This window comes from Prinia subflava, chromosome W (assembly GCF_021018805.1).
Source record: "Prinia subflava isolate CZ2003 ecotype Zambia chromosome W, Cam_Psub_1.2, whole genome shotgun sequence".
NCBI classification, from domain to species: Eukaryota; Metazoa; Chordata; class Aves; order Passeriformes; family Cisticolidae; genus Prinia; species Prinia subflava.
The window spans coordinates 8,109,630-8,128,036 of NC_086282.1; the positions used below are offsets into that span (position 1 = coordinate 8,109,630).

The 18,407-nt window shown below is 44.4% G+C and overlaps 2 protein-coding genes across 10 annotated transcripts in view; both read left to right on the top strand.

Moving 5' to 3' along the window:
• The first annotated feature begins 2,085 nt into the window (after positions 1 to 2,085).
• Positions 2,086 to 6,897, top strand: LOC134563469 (protein NYNRIN-like). The gene is made up of 2 exons (XM_063421388.1): positions 2,086 to 4,490; positions 6,250 to 6,897. The coding sequence occupies exons 1-2, from the start codon at positions 2,145 to 2,147 to the stop codon at positions 6,250 to 6,252; spliced, it is 2,349 nt and encodes a 782-aa protein (XP_063277458.1). The 5' UTR covers positions 2,086 to 2,144; the 3' UTR covers positions 6,253 to 6,897.
• Positions 6,898 to 7,587: 690 nt separating this feature from the next.
• The window catches only part of LOC134563423 (alpha-synuclein-like), an 87,024-nt gene continuing 76,204 nt past the window's right edge, over positions 7,588 to 18,407 (top strand). For 2 of the 9 annotated variants that reach the window (XM_063421336.1, XM_063421341.1), the window contains exons 1-4: positions 7,816 to 7,951; positions 8,593 to 8,692; positions 9,195 to 9,340; positions 17,354 to 17,395. In XM_063421336.1, the coding sequence (XP_063277406.1) occupies positions 9,220 to 9,340; positions 17,354 to 17,395 (163 nt within the window). In that variant the 5' untranslated portion in view covers positions 7,816 to 7,951; positions 8,593 to 8,692; positions 9,195 to 9,219. Of the gene's footprint in view, positions 7,728 to 7,770; positions 7,952 to 8,592; positions 8,693 to 9,194; positions 9,341 to 17,353; positions 17,396 to 18,407 lie in introns of those variants that run through there. The other 7 variants (XM_063421339.1, XM_063421343.1, XM_063421337.1 and 4 more) reach the window with 6 other exon arrangements.

Sequence of the window (18,407 nt, forward strand, 5' to 3'; positions counted from 1 at the left end):
GGCCGCTCTGCCGCTGGGGCTGCTCCGCCGCCGGAGCCCCGCCGTGCCGGCACCCGGGCCCGCGCCAGGCCAGGGCTGCCCTGCCGCCGCGCAGCCCGCGCCGCCGATCCGAGGCGGGCCGGGGCCGCCCCGCGGCCACGCGCCGCAGCAGCGGTCCCGCCGCGCCGGGGCTTACGCCGGAGCCTCGCCGCGGCAGACCCGAGCTGCCCACGCCACGCCACCCGGCGGGGCTGTGCAGCCCGCGCAGCGCCAAGGCGGGCCGGGGCCCTAAGGGGCCGGGACCCGGGCCCGCACCGGGGTGGTCGGCGGTGGTGGGACGCGAGGTCTCTGCGCGGTGCGGGAGGGGCCGCCCTGGGCCGCAATGGCCCGGAACGGCCGCTGCACCGGAGACGGCACCTAAACAGAGTTACCATGGTCCATCTTGTCTCAGGGTCGTTGGTGCTGTTGCCCGACGTTGGTGCGTCATCTGTTTTAGTTTAAATTTATAGGGGGGTTCCCGGGGGTGGTCCCCCGGGAGACCCCCAGGTCCTTGTGGGGTCGTGGGTGTTCCCGTGCTGGCAGGCAAAGAGACTTCAGACGCCAGTGGGGTGCTGATGAGGTGAGAGTTTATTCACTGAGGGAGAGGGGAAGGGAACGGGAGAGGGGGAAGGGGGGAGAGGAGAGGGGAGCGTCCGGAGGCCTCCAGGGGTAGAGGGGCAAAGAGGGCAGAGCCTTCTGCCTTAGCATTCTTATCACAGAGGTTCAAAGGGGCGCGGTAACATTCTCCAGCCAGTGAGGTTAAAGATAACTTGATACTGCAGGGAGGATACAGACTTGGGATAAACCATACATTTTCCAGGGGTGAGCTAGAGCAAACCATTTCCATAAAATGCAATCCCACAGGGGTGAGGATGTGGTAGAGGAGGTCGTGGCGGTAATAGAGGTGGCTTTGGCAGAGGTTCTGGTCGTTGGGGCTAGGTCTGAACCAGTGTGCATATTGTCGAATGAAGGGACACTGGAAAAGGGAGTGTCCGAGTCGGTTTAGCCAGAATGGTCAGCCTCAGTTACACAGCATGTTTAATCAGAGTGCTGAGCCTCAGTTGGATGGTGTAGCCAGGGTCATGGTCTTACATGAGAGGGAGCCAGGATCAAGAGAGCCCATGGTGACTTTGCATTTAGAAGGAAAAGACGTAGATTTTCTCACTGACACGGGAGCAACTCATTCTGTATTAAATTATCTTGAGGGACAAGTTGGGAACAAGTCAGCAGCAGTCATTGGAGCCACATGGAAGGAGGAGATACGGCCATTCCTGCAACCCCTAGATTTGAGCTCTGAAGATAAGATCTTGACCCATGAATTCTTATATATGCCAGATTGCCCAACTCCGCTCTTAGGGCGTGATCTACTGGCAGCACTGGAGGCAGTAATTACTTTTGAGAATGGTGAACTCGTAATGAAAATTCCGGAGTCTAAGACAGGAAGGATTTTGATGATAAAAGAAAAACAAATTTCTAATATTCCTAAGGAAGTAGAAGATGCAGTAATGCCCTCTGTCTGGGAAACAGATGTACCTGGAAAATCCAAGTTAGCACAACCGGTACATGTAGAGTTAAAAGAAGGAGCAAAGGCTGTACGAATCAAACAATACCCTATAAAACCAGAAGCACGACAGGGAATAGCAAAGACTATTGATAAATTCTTAAAATATCAAATTCTAGAGGAATGTGAATCAGAATACAACACCCCAATATTCCCGGTAAAGAAAACCAATGGTGAGTATAGACTCGTACTGGATTTAAGAGGCATAAATGAAATAACCAAAGACATTCATCCAGTGGTTGCCAACCCTTATACATTGTTAGCATCCGTAAAAGAGATATATAAATGGTTTACTGTAATTAGCTTAAAGGATGCCTTCTTCTGCATACCCCTTGACCAAGAAAGTAGGAAACTATTTGCCTTTGAGTGGGAACATTGAGAAAATGGAAGAAAAACCCAGCTCACCTGGTCCCGACTTCCGATGGGGTACAAGAACTCACCCACCTTATTTGGGAGTCAACTGGCAAAGGAACTGGAAATCTGGACCAGAGAAGGGCAAGTACCGAGAGACCAATAACTATTACTCCAGTATGTAGATGACATTTTGATTGCAACAGAGGAAGAAATGACCTGCATAAAGGTAACCATTGAGATCTTAAATTCATTAGGAATGGGAGGGTATAAGGTATCCAGAGAAAAGGCACAGATTGCCCAACAGACTGTGATTTACCTGGGATGTGAAATCTCTCAAGGGCAGAGAAAACTGGATACTAATCGTATTCAAGCTATCTGTGCTATTCCAGAGCCCCAGAATCTACACGAGCTGCGGATCTTCCGCGGAATGACTGGGTGGTGTCGCCTGTGGATCATGGACTATGAACTGATTGCAAAACCCTTGTATGAGGCTCAGAAGAGGCAGCTGTTCACCTGGGGCAAACCACAGAAAGAGGCCTTCCAGAAGTTAAAGGAAGCACTGACAACTGCTCCTGCTTTGGGGTTACCTGATCTGTCTAAAGACTTTCAGCTGTACGTGCATGAAAGGCACCAACTGGCACTGGGAGTCCTGACCCAACGACTGGGAAGCTGGAAAAGGCCGGTGGGTTACTTTTCCAAACAACTCGACAACGTAAGTGCAGGATGGCCTTCATGTCTGTGGGCAGTGGCAGCTACCGTGCTGCTGATACAGGAAGCCAGGAAGCTCACGATGGGAAGACACATAGATGTCTATGTGCCACACATGGTAACTACGGTCCTGGAACAAAAGGGGGGCCATTGGCTCTCTCCAAGCCGGATGATGAAATTTCAGGTAACCCTGACTGAGCAGAATGACGTTGCACTAAATACAACTAACCTCTTGAATCCAGCTCTATTTCTAGGTACCACAGCTGAGGAAGGTCCATTAGAGCATGACTGTCTAGAAGTAATCGAGCACCCCTATTCAGCAAGAACAGATTTGAAGGACGTCCCCCTAGAGCAACCAGAGTGGGAACTCTTTACAGATGGAAGCAGCTTCATGGAAAATGGAACCAGATACGCGGGATATGCGGTAACTACAATTGATGTAGTAATAGAGGCAAAAGCACTACCACCTAATACATCTGCAAAAAGGGCAGAACTAATCGCATTAACCAGAGCACTAGAGCTGAGTGAGGGGAAGACAGTAAATATACGGACTGACTCCAAATATGCCTTTGGAGCAGTGCATGTACATGGAGCTTTATGGAAAGAAAGAGGACTGCTGTCCTCCCAAGGTACAAATATTAAACATCAAGATGCAGTCCTACAACTGATAGATGCAGTACAAAAACCTGAACAAGTAGCAATTATGCACGTCAAAACACATCAATCAGGCAACTCCAAAATTTGTGAAGGAAATCGAAGAGCAGATTGGGCAGCCCCTCAGGTGCAGAAAACAATGGCATTGATACCATCAAGACTTAATATCTCTCAATTTAATTTGCCTCCTAAGCCAAAATATACAATAGAAGACGACAAACTAGCACAACTGCTGAAGGCACAGAAGAACGCAGAAGGGTGGTATGTAACTGCACAAGGGCAAATAGTGGTACCTCCTTTGGTAATGAGAGAAATTTTACAGGTAAAACATAATGAGTGTCACTGGGGTGCAGAGGCGTTGGTAAAGTGGTTGAGACAATACCTAATCTCAGTACGGATGCAAACAATGGCCAAGTCAGTAATGTCTAAATGTGAAATCTGCCTGAAAAACAACCCGGTAGCTAGACGACAGTCACAGTTAGGCAGAATTCGGATAGGAATAGAACCAGGAGACTATTGGCAAGTGGATTTTGCAGAATTGCCAAGAACTCGGGGATACAAATACCTGTTAGTAGGGGTTGACACGTTTTCTGGATGGCCAGAAGCTCTTCCCTGTCGCACAAACCAAGCAAAGGAAACAGTTAAGTGGTTATTACAGGAGATCATTCCCAGGTTTGGGGTGCCCCTAGGGATATCATCAGACAGAGGCCCACACTTCATAGCCACCGTGGTACAAGGGGTAAGCAAGTTACTGGGAATATCTTGGGACCTCCACACACCATGGAGACCCCAGTCAAGTGGGCAAGTAGAGAGAATTAACCAGACACTGAAGGGGCAGATCAGTAACATATGCCAGGAAGCCAAACTGCAGTGGCCACAGGCTTTACCAATAGCATTGCGGAGAATTCAGATAAAGCCTAGGAGTGGGATGTCAGTTAGTCCTTATGAGATATTGTATGGGAAACCATATGAATCTCCTAACCCAAATCCAAATGTTCATGTCACAGGGAAACAAGATGTGTATAATTATGTTCTGTCCCTTGGGAAAACTCTAGCTCGCCTTCGAAGTGTTCTCGTGTGGAACAGACCACTGGCCCTGGAGAATCCAGTCCACAATATCAAACCAGGAGATGAAGTATACATCAAAACCTGGAATGAAGAACCACTAAAAGAGAAGTGGACTGGTCTCCATCAGGTACTGCTAACCACCTTTACAGCAGTCAAAGTGGCTTGAGTGGAATCCTGGATACACTACACGAGCGTGAAGAAGGTCCCTTGTGGAGTCCAATTGTGGGCTGTAGAAACTATAGGACCGACAAAGCTGAGGCTAAAACGTCTGTAACTGCTCAAATGGTCTCGGTAATTGTGCTCATGCTCCTCTTGTGGGTAATGTTAATTTCGTGGATACTAATGTCACCAGTGGGGATTGCTGTTACTTTGGGATATGGAATACAGAAGGGTCAACTAACCACTCTTCATTCTAGAATGAAGAGAGAGGTACAGGCAAAGACACAAATAATAGAAATTTCTAATGAAATTCGGGCTGAGAATGTAATGATTGGATTGGTCAGAGACTTTGCCAAAATGCACAATACCAGCAGAATAACGGCCTGTCTGCCGATACCAAAGGCAGCAGGGGACCCAGTAAGCTGGGGAATAATAATGTCAAAATTACCTGAAATAGGAGGGAACAAAACAATCAAATGTAAACAAGTACCAGAGTCAAGGGTAGTAGTCAAAGAGTACTGGAAGATAACAGAGTGTTCCTATATGCAACCTATGAGAAAATCAGACTGCACTCTTAGTAATGGCAAATTAGGACAAATCATAGAGTGGTGGGTTAAGGACCAAGACCTTGCAAAATGGGAATGTTGGTTTCTACACTATCAATAGATCAGGGACAACGCTACAGAGAGCGTTGTGGTGTGGAAATGTGAAGAAAAGGATTGGAAAGGACTGGAACCCTGGGACAGTGCATGGTCTATGAGTATCCTCCAGAAATTCCAATATATGGAAAGCACACCCTCGTGCATTAAATGGAAAGGCTCTGAAAATGAGACAGATCCCACAGTGATGAGTACTGGTACTAGCAGTCAGAAAGAGGCAAATAAGGTAAGTTGGTGGGTATGCAATAAAATCTATGATTGCACCTCTGATAATCTGGAAATAAAACAGTGGTCACCATTGGCAGTAGTCTTACGAATCGGTTGTGCCTGCAGGAAAATTAAACACAAACAAGGCAAAATAGATTCCAAGATTATAGTAGGATGTAGCAGGAGTACAATTCGAAGTCCAGGACCGTTTGTATGGGCAATGAGTGATGGTACATGGAGAACACACTTGCATATGGACGGGGAGGTTAGAGAAATCACCCTGGGCCTTCCCACTTTATGTCCAATTTGGAAGAAATCCCCATTCAATGGGAGCAGTGAGCCCTTGCAAATAAAAGCAAAACGAGATGTCTCAGAGGACAAGAACCCAGATGACACTTGGCAGGAACCCTCTAGTGGAGTAAAGATTGGGTGGGCCCTAGAATCCTTGTTTGGTCCCGTTGCAAATTACCGAAATAGAGAAATGCTATATAGACTCACAGGTCAGGTAGATAGATTAGCAAGAATCACACAAGAGGGATTTAGGGAACTCAACATGCAATTACAGGCCACCACCAAAATGACTCTGCAAAATCGTTTGGCTTTAGATATGTTACTCTTGAAAGAACACAGAGTGTGTGGATATTTAAAGGGACAAATTGACCATTGCTGCATCCACATCCCAAATGTAACTGCAGATGTAGAACATGACATCAGCCAGTTAAAACAAATACAGCATGAGGCACAAAAGGATTTAGCTACCAGCTGGTTAGGTAAAATCTTTAAAAGATTAGGATGGAATGTGAGTTCATGGATAAAGTCTATCCTTGAAAATCTGATAATTTTACTAATTATATTTTTTAGTAATTTGGTTAGTTTACAGAATCCTGAAGAGAGAGATACAGAAAAAGGCATCTTGGAACAGGACCGTAATGAAGGCATTGGCATGGAATCCATATCCAGCGCCTTCGATCCGCAACAACATCCTGGACAAAGCCCATGACAACAGAGGATTTGAAGATGAACATCCACTATAAACTCTGAAGCCAAATGGACTGTATTAAGTGAAAGCATTTACACTTAGTATATTAGAGTGAAAATACTTTCAAAGGGGGGAATGATAGTGGAGGGTTTAAAATTGTATAAGTTAACCGCGGGTAGTTGAGGGGGGGAAGGTAGAAGACGCACAATCTGAATTTGACGTAGCCTGGCTTTGGAACAAACATCAGCTTGTGCAACTAGCTTCATACTATTGTTTTAAGTATGACTCCAGCCCAGGAGATAATTGAGAAGCATTGTTTTAACCAAATCAAGTAGAACCCAGGGTGAAGCGTAGGTATGATTTAAGATAGTAACTAAGAAATAGGATAACCAGTATCTAGGGGTGGAGGTTAGTTAACATATGTATAATTTGAAACTATAAAAATCACAAATCGACTCTGTATTCTTGGGCACAAGATTTGGGCATCGCATGCCCCTGTGTCCCGCGCGCTCAAATAAAGAACCGCATATGATCGCCTTTGTGTGGTTATATGTTTTCCTACGCTAACAGGGAGACAATGACTTCTCTGCATGAGTTTAAGATTTGGGTGGCAGTGGCGATGGATTGTGTGGTGGAGGATGCCAGCAGAGGTGTAAGGGTTGGGCAAGTCTGGCCGTACTGCTCTTCATTTGGGATGAAAACTCTTGTGTGTCTGCCATAGAGTTAAGACTCAAATTACACCTGCAAGACCACCACCCTCCGTGCTTAAAATGATCTGGGATCATGCATCTTGTGAGAACAGTCACACTGAACTGCAGTCATTCAGGGTTGAAGATTTTAAGTAGATGAAAAAGCGATTAAAAGCTGGGGGAGACTTTCTAAGGCTTTGGTGAAATGACTCGGGTGTGCCGCATCAACAGCTTCCTTACACTTCTAAGATGAGACGCTCCAGCCTTTGGAGGGAGTGGTGACTGCGGAGTCCTGGGGGACCAAGTCACCCAGCCTACTCTTCCCACTTGCTTCTCTCTTGGTCTACGTCCAGGGAACAGGCGTTCCCAGTTTATCACGCCTCTACCTCCCTGCCACGAAGGACGTGATAGGGTGGGCGCAGGGACCCGGGCGGGGGGCGCATACTCAACAGGGAGCAGGAGAGACTGCTCCTCCCTCCCGCGGCGCATCCTCCGCCCCCCGCCCTCGCCGGCACTCGCCGCCTGCGGGGCTGCTGCCGGGGTGGTGCCAGCAGAGCAGGCGGGCTGCGCCTCGGGATGTGCTGAGCAGGGGCCACTCTGCTCCCACCTGCAGCCCGCGCCGCCCCTCGCCTGCTCGGAACGCGTCGCTCCTGTGGCGGAGGAGCCCGGCGGTGAGTGCGGGCAGGGCGGGGCCGCTCGGGCGGGGAGCGCGTGTGCGGGCACAGAGAATTATAGCGGTGTATATATGTAATGCCAAAGATCGCTAGATAGATGCATCCTGTTGAACGTTCTCGTTCGGGCACGGGGGAGGGAGGAGAAGCCGGGCGCCAGGTCTGCCGTGTGCCGACAGCGTGTCCGCGGGTGCTCAGATGGTCGCGCCGCTTTGCTTTCCTCGGTAGGTGCCTCACCGTGTGTATGTATTTATATGCATGTCTATGTTTGTATACGTATAGGTACATATACACACGCATATATAGGGGCGCAACGCCCTGCTCCCTCCCTCCTCCTTCTGCAGGTGTCCCTGTGTTATTTGATGCGCCCCCGCGGTCCCCAGGTATCCCCCGCACGTGGTCGCGGCGCTGCCCCGGGGTCGGGCCCGGGGACCCTGTCGGTGGAGGAGCCGGAGGGTGTCGCGGGCCGGTCCTGCCTCCCCTCGGCGCTGTGTGTAAGGCATCCCCCACTTCGCCATCCCTGGGGCGGCAGGTGCTGTGGGCAGTTTGGCTGGAGCACAAACGCTGCCTTTCTTCGCACGCTTGTCACGAGTTAGTGAAAAGCTGCGACAGCCCAGATGTCTTCCTAGACATCCATTCCTCCTACTCAGCCTCTGGTAAAGAAGAGAACAAGCAGCACTTCTGTTTGTGTGGGTGGAGGAAAAGAAAGGACTATTGATAATGGATTTGTTGAAGGGACACTAATTCTGGGTTTTAATTACTGTTTCAGTGTAGCTAGCACTGGATTGAATTGCTGCCCGAGGACTCTCTTGGTAGCTTTAGTGCAGTGCTTTTAAAATCCTGTGTTCTTGCTTTTGCTTTTTAGCAAAATATTTTCTCTGTTGTGATGCATGCGAGGAACCCATTCAGGAAAACTCACTTTCCAAAAGAATTATGTGGACTGTGTGTGAAATGCTGGACTAATGGTAATGAGGCATTTTTTATTTCTTCCAGTCCTGAGTTGTAATGGCATTTTCTTACAAGTGAACATTTGTTATTTATGAGAGGCTTTGGTTTATGTGGTTTGGTTTTCAGGTTGGTCTCTTTGTTTTTTTAAGTTGCTGGTGTTTATTTAAGTTGGCTTTTTTCTCTGGATGAGAGGTGAAGTATCATCAAATCACAGGGCTAGATCTTGCATTCAGCTCATGAACAGAACTGTCTTTTGGGAGAAATGATGCCTTGATAGGCAAGGAAGGTACTTATATCAATGGAACCATCTTCCAATCAGAATTGCACTATTGGCAACCTCTCCATAGGATTCTGTGGAAATAGGATATCTATCTTATATAGCTATATAATTTGGGATATAAATAATAAAATTTTAAAGTAATTGTGTTTCCATTCAGTTAGAATGTTTTTCCCCTTTCTGGGATAAAAAGCTGAAAAAACTTTACTGAAAGTGTGTACTGTCTTTTTTCTTTTCTCTAGAGCTGTGTGAAGAGAGTCTTCAGCCATGGATGTGTTCATGAAAGGGCTTTCCAAGGCAAAGGAGGGAGTTGTAGCAGCAGCAGAAAAAACCAAGCAGGGTGTGGCAGAGGCAGCAGGAAAGACGAAAGAGGGAGTCCTCTATGTGGGTAGGTGGGCAGCAGCAAGCATGCTGCTGATTGGTGCACCCAGACATTCACAGCTGGATCCTCATCAGACCTGTTCTTCTGCAAAAAAATATGTAATTGCTCATAGGAGAGGATTGCAAAAGAAATAAGAGGAAAGCTGTGCCTTCCTCAGCTCCCGTTCTTTGAAGCCAAGTGCCTAACAGTGCAGGTCATTGGCTGGCACTCCATGCAAGAAGTTTGCCAGATCAAGGCTAAAGGGATGGTCGGTATAGTAAAAATAAATATGAAAAAATGTAAAAGCTGGAGGTGAAGGTGGCTTCACAGCATTCTACAGAGTATGTGGGGCTTGAAAAGGATTTCAGGAGAAGACACTTGAGAGGTTAGCTCAGGAGCTGAGTAGTAGGCATTCCAACTGCTTGGTACATTGACAGTAACATTTTATATGGCAAAGAGTTATCTTCTGAAATTATTTTCATGTTCTGTAATTACTATTGCAAATTCATGACAGATATTTTCCATGACTTCTCAAGGAAGAGCCTCTGCAGTTAATGAAGTAGGACAGGTAGATCCCAAGGTAGCAAAGCAGTTGTTAGTGTCTTATTCTAGGCCACACAAGTCTTGTGTAGAGCCTGGGATAAAATCCTTTTCAAATCCCTGACTGGTACATTCATGCATGATAGTCATCTTCATTTAGCAAGTATTGGGCTTTAGAGGAGTGTCTTGCTAATGCTGTCATGAAAAACTCACAGAAAAATAATCTGCCAAGACTATATGAGCAAGTGGTTATTTCTCTTATTCATCAAATAAAGCTAGTTTATAAAAGAATGGAGGGGGTAAAGATACCCTTTTCTGTAGGTTGTTTCTGTTCTGTTGATTTTGTAGCAGGTCAGTTCTGTAATGGGTGCTGTGTGTACCGAGGGAGATGTGCACACAACAGAGAAGTTAAACAGAGCTGAAAGCCAGAGGCATTTCTTTTCAGTGGGAGTACTGAGGTCTCTGGCATTCCAGTGCCTTTTTTGGATTCCCTCTACTGTTGCAGGCTAGTGCCAGTCGGTAAGAAATGATTTCTGCTCCAGATAGTGTGGACTACTCATTTGGAATATACTTCCCTCCCTTTTAAGCCATAGCAAAGCTCAGTGCTCTTGCCAACAGGGATGGCAGTCATTTTGAACATTAATTGTACAATGAATCTATTTTAAAATGAGCATCTGCTCATTTTCAAGATATCAAAATAGATGTTCTTCCACTGTATATTATGCTTGATGTTGGAATTATTTCCCAGAAGTAGGACTTTTATTTATTTTGTTTTGTTGTAGAGCTGGCCATGCTTCTGGAGTCATTGATTTCTTTGTATTAGAAACATGCATTGAATGCTAAATTAATCTGTGTCTGACCTGTTCTCCAGACCACAATAACATTTGAACCTAGTTCTGTTCCCAAAGGCAACAGATTTCCTGACTCTTTTGCTGAGGTTGAACTTTGGAGGGCAGGCTTGCTATTTTTTTCAAGAATTTCAAGAAGTTACTGGGGACAGCAGAGCCCTGAGCTGTGATAGGGACCTGTGCATGTGACTGTAGTAATGGTGGAGGATCCTTCTCCCACCAGGTGCCTCCTTTTCAGGAGGCAAGGGCTATGTGCACAGTTTGCCATGCAGGTAAAATAGCCTTTGGTTGGAAGCTGTCTCCAGAAGCACTGGCAGCTTGTGTCCAGTTGTGTGCTTGCCCTTACAGGCAGGACATTTCAACAAGTTCAAATAGGGAAGAAGGAGGTGGATGTTTCTCTGCCTACTTCCCAAGCACACAGCAAAGGTGTCTCTTCCCCTGTGCAGCATTAGCAAAGGCCAGTGTGATAATCTTTTGTTCTGCAGGCTGTTAATAATTGCAGTGCAAAAGGTGGTGGAGCCCCTTTACAAGCAGAGGAGAGGAGCAGCACCATTCATTAGAGCTCATGAAGATTCTCACACCCAATTTCTGTAGCTGGGTTTTCAGATTTGAGATTCACAGCCAGATTATACTGTGAAAGCTGCCTGACATCTTGCAAAAAAACCTAATGACACTGGGCTGAGTGGGATTTGTTAATCATTTTCAGTTTCATAACATTCAGCCTCCAATTGCTGCTGGAGAATTAAGAAGATGCAGAGTCTTTGGTCCAGATCCCCTAGGTGATGTGGTTTCCCACTGAAATCAGTGCAATTTAAGTCAATGTGGAAAACATCTGGACCTTTCTGTCCAGGCTTCTGTGTTAACTATTATGTGAAAGACTATAACCTGGTTCTTAGAATAACCCAGTTAGGTTATTCTTACCAGGTAGAATTAAGTTATTAGAATAACCTAATTCTACCTGGTAAGAGTTCTATTAACAACAGCTGCTGTTTGGGATGAAATGTAGTCATTGCAATTGTTTTATTCTTGTTTTGGTTTTAGCATTTTTTTGGCACAAGGAAAAATTCTCTTGGCAAAGGGAGAAACTTAAAGCTATGTAGGAGAACAGTGTATTGGAGGATTAAATAATAAGGAGGGTGTTTTTACCCCTGTCCATGCTGAAGTCTCTTTCTTCCCTCAGTCCACTGTCTGGCCTCCTTTTAAGTACCCAAGATCCCTTCAATACAGTCTACAGTGCTTTCAAGTATTGGGGTTTTTTTTTCCCCTTAAATTTCTCTCCCAATGGGCTTCAGAATTGGCCGACTGAAATTGGTGGTTCTCTCAACTCATTCAAGCACAGCATCAGGACCTTTCTTGATGTCAAAAAATGGCCTGGTCATTGTTTAGAAAGAAGGACTGAAGCTCAGCAGGCCTGTGTGTGCTGTAAATTTAAAACTCCCTTTTCTGTATCTTTCAAGAGCTGTTAGCGTGAAACAGAGAGGAAGTGGCAGTACTCTAATCCCCACTGGCTTTTAAACCAGGAACTGAGTAAGAAGGATGTGCTCACGCACTGTGGAAGGACAGATAGTGCTGAAGGCAATCTTGCCTCTGATATATTGCAGCTATGTTAATTACCAAAGAGTGGGAACAGCCTTGCCCTCACAGCTATGGGTATGATAAAAGAGTGAGTTAGGTGGTTGGAGTCTGCTGGCTGTGCTGTGAGGAGGAAGGGATGGGAGGTTGGGCAAGGAACGGAAAGGGTAAGATGTCATACATGGGACAGACAGGGTTAGGTGGCCGTGCTAGGGACAGGAAGGAGAGAGTGGAACTGCAGAAGGAAGAGAAGAGAAAAAGGGTGAGAGCTGTATGGAGCTGCCCTTAGGAGGCTACAAAGAAAAGGTATGAAAGACTTAGATAACAAGGTGCTGATGCTTGAAGCCTTCTTCAGTGTCAGTTGTACCACCTCTGTCAACACACTTGGTGGTGCAGTGTTCAAGATGTCTGCAGAGCTTTGTGTGTGCTTCCAGGGAGCTGAAGTTTTTGCTCAGTTGACTCTTGAATGCATGTTCAGTGCTCAGGAATGGAAGCTTCCAGTCTGATCATTTTTGGTGTGTCATAAGCTCACAGAACAAAGGAATAGTTTATTAGCAGCAGGGTGGCTGACAGAGTTGTTTACTACTCCCTGTGCTGGCACATGGCCTTAGAGTAGAGCAGAGCAGTCATAACCTATTTGGCAAAGCCATCCAAATTCCTCCACTCCCTTTTCATAATGTTTCTTATTTTCCTTTGGTAGTAGAAAAGCCAGCAGAGTAGTTGAGGGACTCAAGGTTGATCTGGTGGAATAATGGGCTTCAGGATGTGGAAGCAAGTGTTTTCCTTAAAAGTCGATTGCACCTTCCTCTAATTTGGGTTTATGTCTCCCAGTCTGTAACTAGCTCTGACTTAGCAATGTGAATAGTCAGTTGGTCTCTCGAATAGTCCAGAAATGAGTGTATTTGCAAAGTGTTGATACACTCCTTCATTCTGGCACATTGACAGCAATAATAATAAATCATGAAGAGACTCTATGGTATTTTTTATAATTGAAAAAAAAAAATAATGCTGTTTAGTGTTCTCCCTCTCCTCATACAGATGTCTCCTGTAGCTAGGAAAAGTAGCATTACCATGTACTACTATTGCTTCTTGGTTTAGGTTAGAGTCATGTTCCTTGGTCTTTATATTATCCCTAGTCTGATTCCTCTGTTCCCCTTGTTATTCAGGGTACAATGAGCAGGATTGTTGGTATGTCAGGAATGCCAGGATGAAAGACAGCTAGTTTCTTCTGGAAACAATGTGGACAACCAGCTTTCCATTGTGGCCAGTCAGAAGTCGTCCTACTGAATTCAACTGTTGTTATTTGTAGGCCTCTTCTGGCAGATCCTAATGTGCTTCTAGGTGCTGTTGTAGCTGCAATGGCAGGAACAGCTACTTGTATGCAAGTGTGCAGCAGTGGGGCAAGTACTTTTGAGCTCTAACATATGCTGTAGGGTCTGGAACACCAATCAGCTGGTTGTTTGCCAATTAATGGATCTGGCTATACATACCCCTGTTCCGTATGGGTCTGTGAGCTGAGCTTTTTTAAAGAGAAGTCTGTCTTCCACTAAAGAGACCAGCATTTCTGTTTGAGTTGTGGTTATAGCAGTGTTATGTCTGGGCAAGTGAGGTAAGAATTGACTTGGAATAGGTCCCTCTGGAGATGTGTGCATTGCACAGGTCCTCAGGGAGTTCTCTCATACCATCCATATCTTTCTTGCCTTAGGCAACTGAGTACTTGCTAATTCACAAGTTTCCATGTCTTTAATGGTGTGGCTTGCAAACAGTCAGTTCAACAACATGGACGAGATATTGGCCAGGTCTAACAATGCCTTCAAAAGCATGTGCTTATTATTAAGTATTCCAATAGACACACTGTAAGCCTGCAGTGGTATTTAGTTGCTAGAAGTCAGTAAGACTATCATCTGCTTGAATTCCATCATTTGCTTTTCTTCTTCAGGTCTCATGGTGGTACAAAATTGAGAACCCAACTCCTAAAACAAGTCTTTAGGCGTGAGCACTTTGCATATAATGAAACTACTGATTGCTTTCTCTCACTGAAAAATATTTACCATTGAACAAACTTTTTTTAAAGATAAAATTGGAATAAAGAAGGGAAAAAGACTTCTCAGCTGTTTAACCTCATAATTAGCTAAAGGAACATTTCATTTTACTTGATGCAGTATTTTTTTTCCCTTGTATTTATCATGAATTATTATTCTACTCTTGCTCATGGGTAAGAGAGCCTTTTCAATCATGTAATCAATCTAATAGTGCCAGAACTACATGCCTAAAGTTCTGTAAATTTGCACTAGTAGCAAGTGGGACGTATTGATGAATGAGCTTATATTGTGTTTCTGTGTTTAATTGTATTATTGCAAAGAATTTTCTAGTTCTAGTTTTTCTAGTTCTTTTCTGCTTATGTATTTTCTTCTGTTATGTTAGAGGTGTAAAGCTAGAGGTATAAATTATAATGTCTCAAATACTCAATGACAGCAAAAAAAATTGTATTACAAATGAGGTCATTTCTGTGTTGGTAAGAAAAATATAATCTCATCTCTGGCAGACAAGGTAAGATGATTAACTAGGAGCCATAAACTCTCTTAATTGCACATTGGTAAGCATCACAGTTCACAGATGGATACTAATCCCTAAAATGTAGCCAAATAATGGAACCTGACAAGGGCAAGTAGAGGGCTGGTAGGGAAAAAGACACCCAGTTATGTTTTAAACCACAGTCTGTGCTAGTTTGTTTCTCTTCCCCTTAAAGACACGGGAGACTGTTCCCTTTAAGGTAGCATGGTGAAAAGTCATTTTTTTTTGCATGGGTGTTGCAGAAATCAGTTTGTCAGAGTGTTTTGGTTTGAATGACAGGTGTCTGCTAGGAAGGGGGCTGGACCCCCCTTGGAATGGAGAATTCAAATCCCCTCCCTCCAAATTATTATACTTTAGAAAATTAAAGGGACTTTCAGGCAGAGGTATGGGGGTAGGAATAACAGTTCTTTACTAGTGTGTCTAACAAGGCAAACAAACAATAGCAACTACAGCCTTAATAATAAACAGAACGAAGAACCTCGAGGGGCTTTGGCTTCACAAAGCCCGGGGCAGTCTGATCTCTTGGGACTCCGAGAGCACCAAGCTGGAGAGGTGGAAAATCCTGGGCTGGTGGATGAGATGTATCATAAGCTCTGTTGGTGGTAGCTGGAGCGGCAGGGATGTCCCAGCAGGGCAGGGCAGTGCAGGGCTACAGAGTAGCAGAAAGCCTCAAAGCAGCACCAAAGAAGTGGCAGCGGGACAGGGCCGGCCCAGCTCTAGCAGGGCAGGAGGAGGTGAGCTCAGAGTTCTGGCGCACACGAGTAGATGGTGGTCGATTTTCCAAGACTGGACGGGGTGGTAACAGCGAACTCCTCCCACAGCGAGCAGCAGCCTGGCCGTCCTCTCTCCGATGCCCAGAGCAAGAAAGCAAAGCTGCCCCCAGCCCTGTCTGTTGTCTGTTACCTCCCCCAAAACTCATGTTATCTCTCCCCTCTGAGAGAAACTCCCAGAGACCCAAAAACAATAGGTGTAGCGTGGTGCTGCAATTTCCTTTGGCCACTTCTTTGTTTTAGTCAAGTACTCAGGAGTTAGTCTCCTAGCAACTTATGGGAAAAATTCTATAAGTAAAAAAAAAAAAAAAAAAAAAAAAAAAAAAAAAAAAAAGGCAAGCAAATCTAACCCCCAACACAGAGTTACCTTGCTTACACAGGTCTTGTGTTATGCCTCAGTCTAGCACAGGTTCCAGGTTGCTTCCTGCAGTTTGTGTGTGATCTGTGACAACAAGGACAATGGGTGCAGCAGACCTTGGGTGTGACCTGGGGGGGCATTTTCATGTTGAAATCCTATCTGCTGCCTAAAGTTTTTCTTTTGGACTAGTTGATATCTAAATCTGGCTAGCACTTCAATCTTCCTGTGAATTTAACCTCTAGGCCTTTCTGTAGTTGAGTAGTGATTGTCAAGCCCTGCGAACAGAGATCTGGCAAAGATGAAATTTTAAGGATGTTCTGGAAACTGTGGCTCAGAGCTTCTATAAATGCATGCATGATCCTCCTTAGGATGTTAACATGGTTTCTGTGCAGAGTCATCTGTGTGAGTGTGCTAAGTGGTAATTTATTAAAATATGAATATCGATCTAATATTGATATCCAGCCGTGACGGACAAAAACTCTCTAACAGTTAAAGTTAGAAAGTGTGTTTATTGCGACTCCAGGCAGCGTGTGGGATCGCTCCCTAATGCACACTGCAAAGATCACAGGTAATTACAAAGCCTTTTATTTACAAAAATGTTGAACACACAAAATACAAATGCATATTCATACCCCTGTCACTTCCTCTTCTCCACTTCGTATGCTAATTGACAAAAAGGCTATTAAGCATGCATAGTTTGTTCCCTGAAATGGGTTGGTGGTCCTTTTGTGAGGAGTGATCACCAAAAGGAGGAAGTAAAATGAGTCTTCCTCATTCTAAACTTTCAACCTTTACAGTGCAGATGTGGTTGAATCCTTTTTTCATGTTTTCCCGGACTATTTCAATGGGTTTCTGAAAACAGGAGGTTTGCAATTGTCTTGTGTTAGTTTCTCTTTTTTTCATAATTGACAAGCAATGAATTACTAGATCTGGGGTAGCTTATCTTAAATCCGATTTCTTTTAACCATCCTTCAACTTTTAACTGATTTCCGCAAAGCTTATCTATTCATTTCAGCTAAATCAGCAACATCTATTGTTAACTGTAACCTTAGCTTTTTCTAAAATCTTCAAAATTAGTGTCTCAGTGGGAGGCCTAGCACAGCTATTCAGAAAGTGGCAAGGAAGTCAGTATGTACTGCAGAAATGTTTCCAGTATTATTCACCTTTCCACAGTTGATACTCATCCATGTGGTTGTTCTTTACTGATGGTTTTGCTTCTTCCCTTAAACTGAATTTCTTTTTAATTTCTTTTAATAACCTTGGAAAATATTGTATGCAATGGTATGCAGTCTACATATTAATCCCTCTTTATCATCTATCTAGTCTTTACCAGTACTTAAGAATATGCATTTTCAACCTAATATTTTTCTTTGTTTAGGTTCCAGGACCAAGGAAGGAGTTGTTCATGGTGTTACAACAGGTAAGATAATTATCTCTTGATTTCAGCTTCTTTCCTGCATGGGATTAACCAGCCATTTAGCTGTTAAAAATTATGTTTTTTTGAGAGCACTACAATTTATGAAAGATGGAAAAGCATAGGAAAATTGAGATATCTGGTTGGGTGGGAAGACTGAATGGAAATAACTTAGAGGAAGGAAACAAATTTCAGAGTTTTGATTTGAATTTGTCACAATTATGAATGTTTCAAAATGTTTTTTTTAACTGACTAATCTTTCAGTAGCAAGAGCACTTTCAAACTTGGAATTTAATGCCAGGCACGTATCTTCACAATAGCATTTTTACACCAAGAAAGAGTAAATTTGCATTTTAAACTGATTTGCAGGGATCATTTGAGGTATGAACTGAAACCAGTGACCAATAATTTGTTTTAAGGGGCAAAATGAATGGAAGTCTTTGATATATACAGAGTGCAGAAAAGCCTTAGTTGACCACAGGGCATTGAATAAAATGTATAATTGTCTGCTGTAGAATGTGAGTGTTCTGGAGATGTGAAGAGAATGCATGGTAAAGAAATTTAAGTTGTTTTTTCCCTAACAAATTCAGAAACAAATAACAGAGTAGAAAATAATTTCTTTTTCCTCAGTGTACAGCCAGTGTATCATTCAGCTCACATATCAGTACATCATTGTGCTCATATAAGCCAATGCAAACAGTGCTAGGTAAACAAATATCAATACTTAATGCACAAGTCACATAAATGGTTGAAAAGTCAGTCAAGAATATTTCTAGTAACAAAAGGAACAGAATATTGAGGATAGTCCTTCAGAGTTTAGCCTCAGGCTGAGCATGCTCTGTTGCAATGAGATTTGAAATCCCAGCTTGTTAGACCTCAATTAAGAGAACTATTCAGAGGGATCATTACTATGACCAGTAGAAGATTGCAGTAGAATGAGATTTGGGACAGATATATCCAATATGACAGATGTGGGAGCAGCAACTGACAACACTAGGAAGCAAGTTAATAGAGGTGA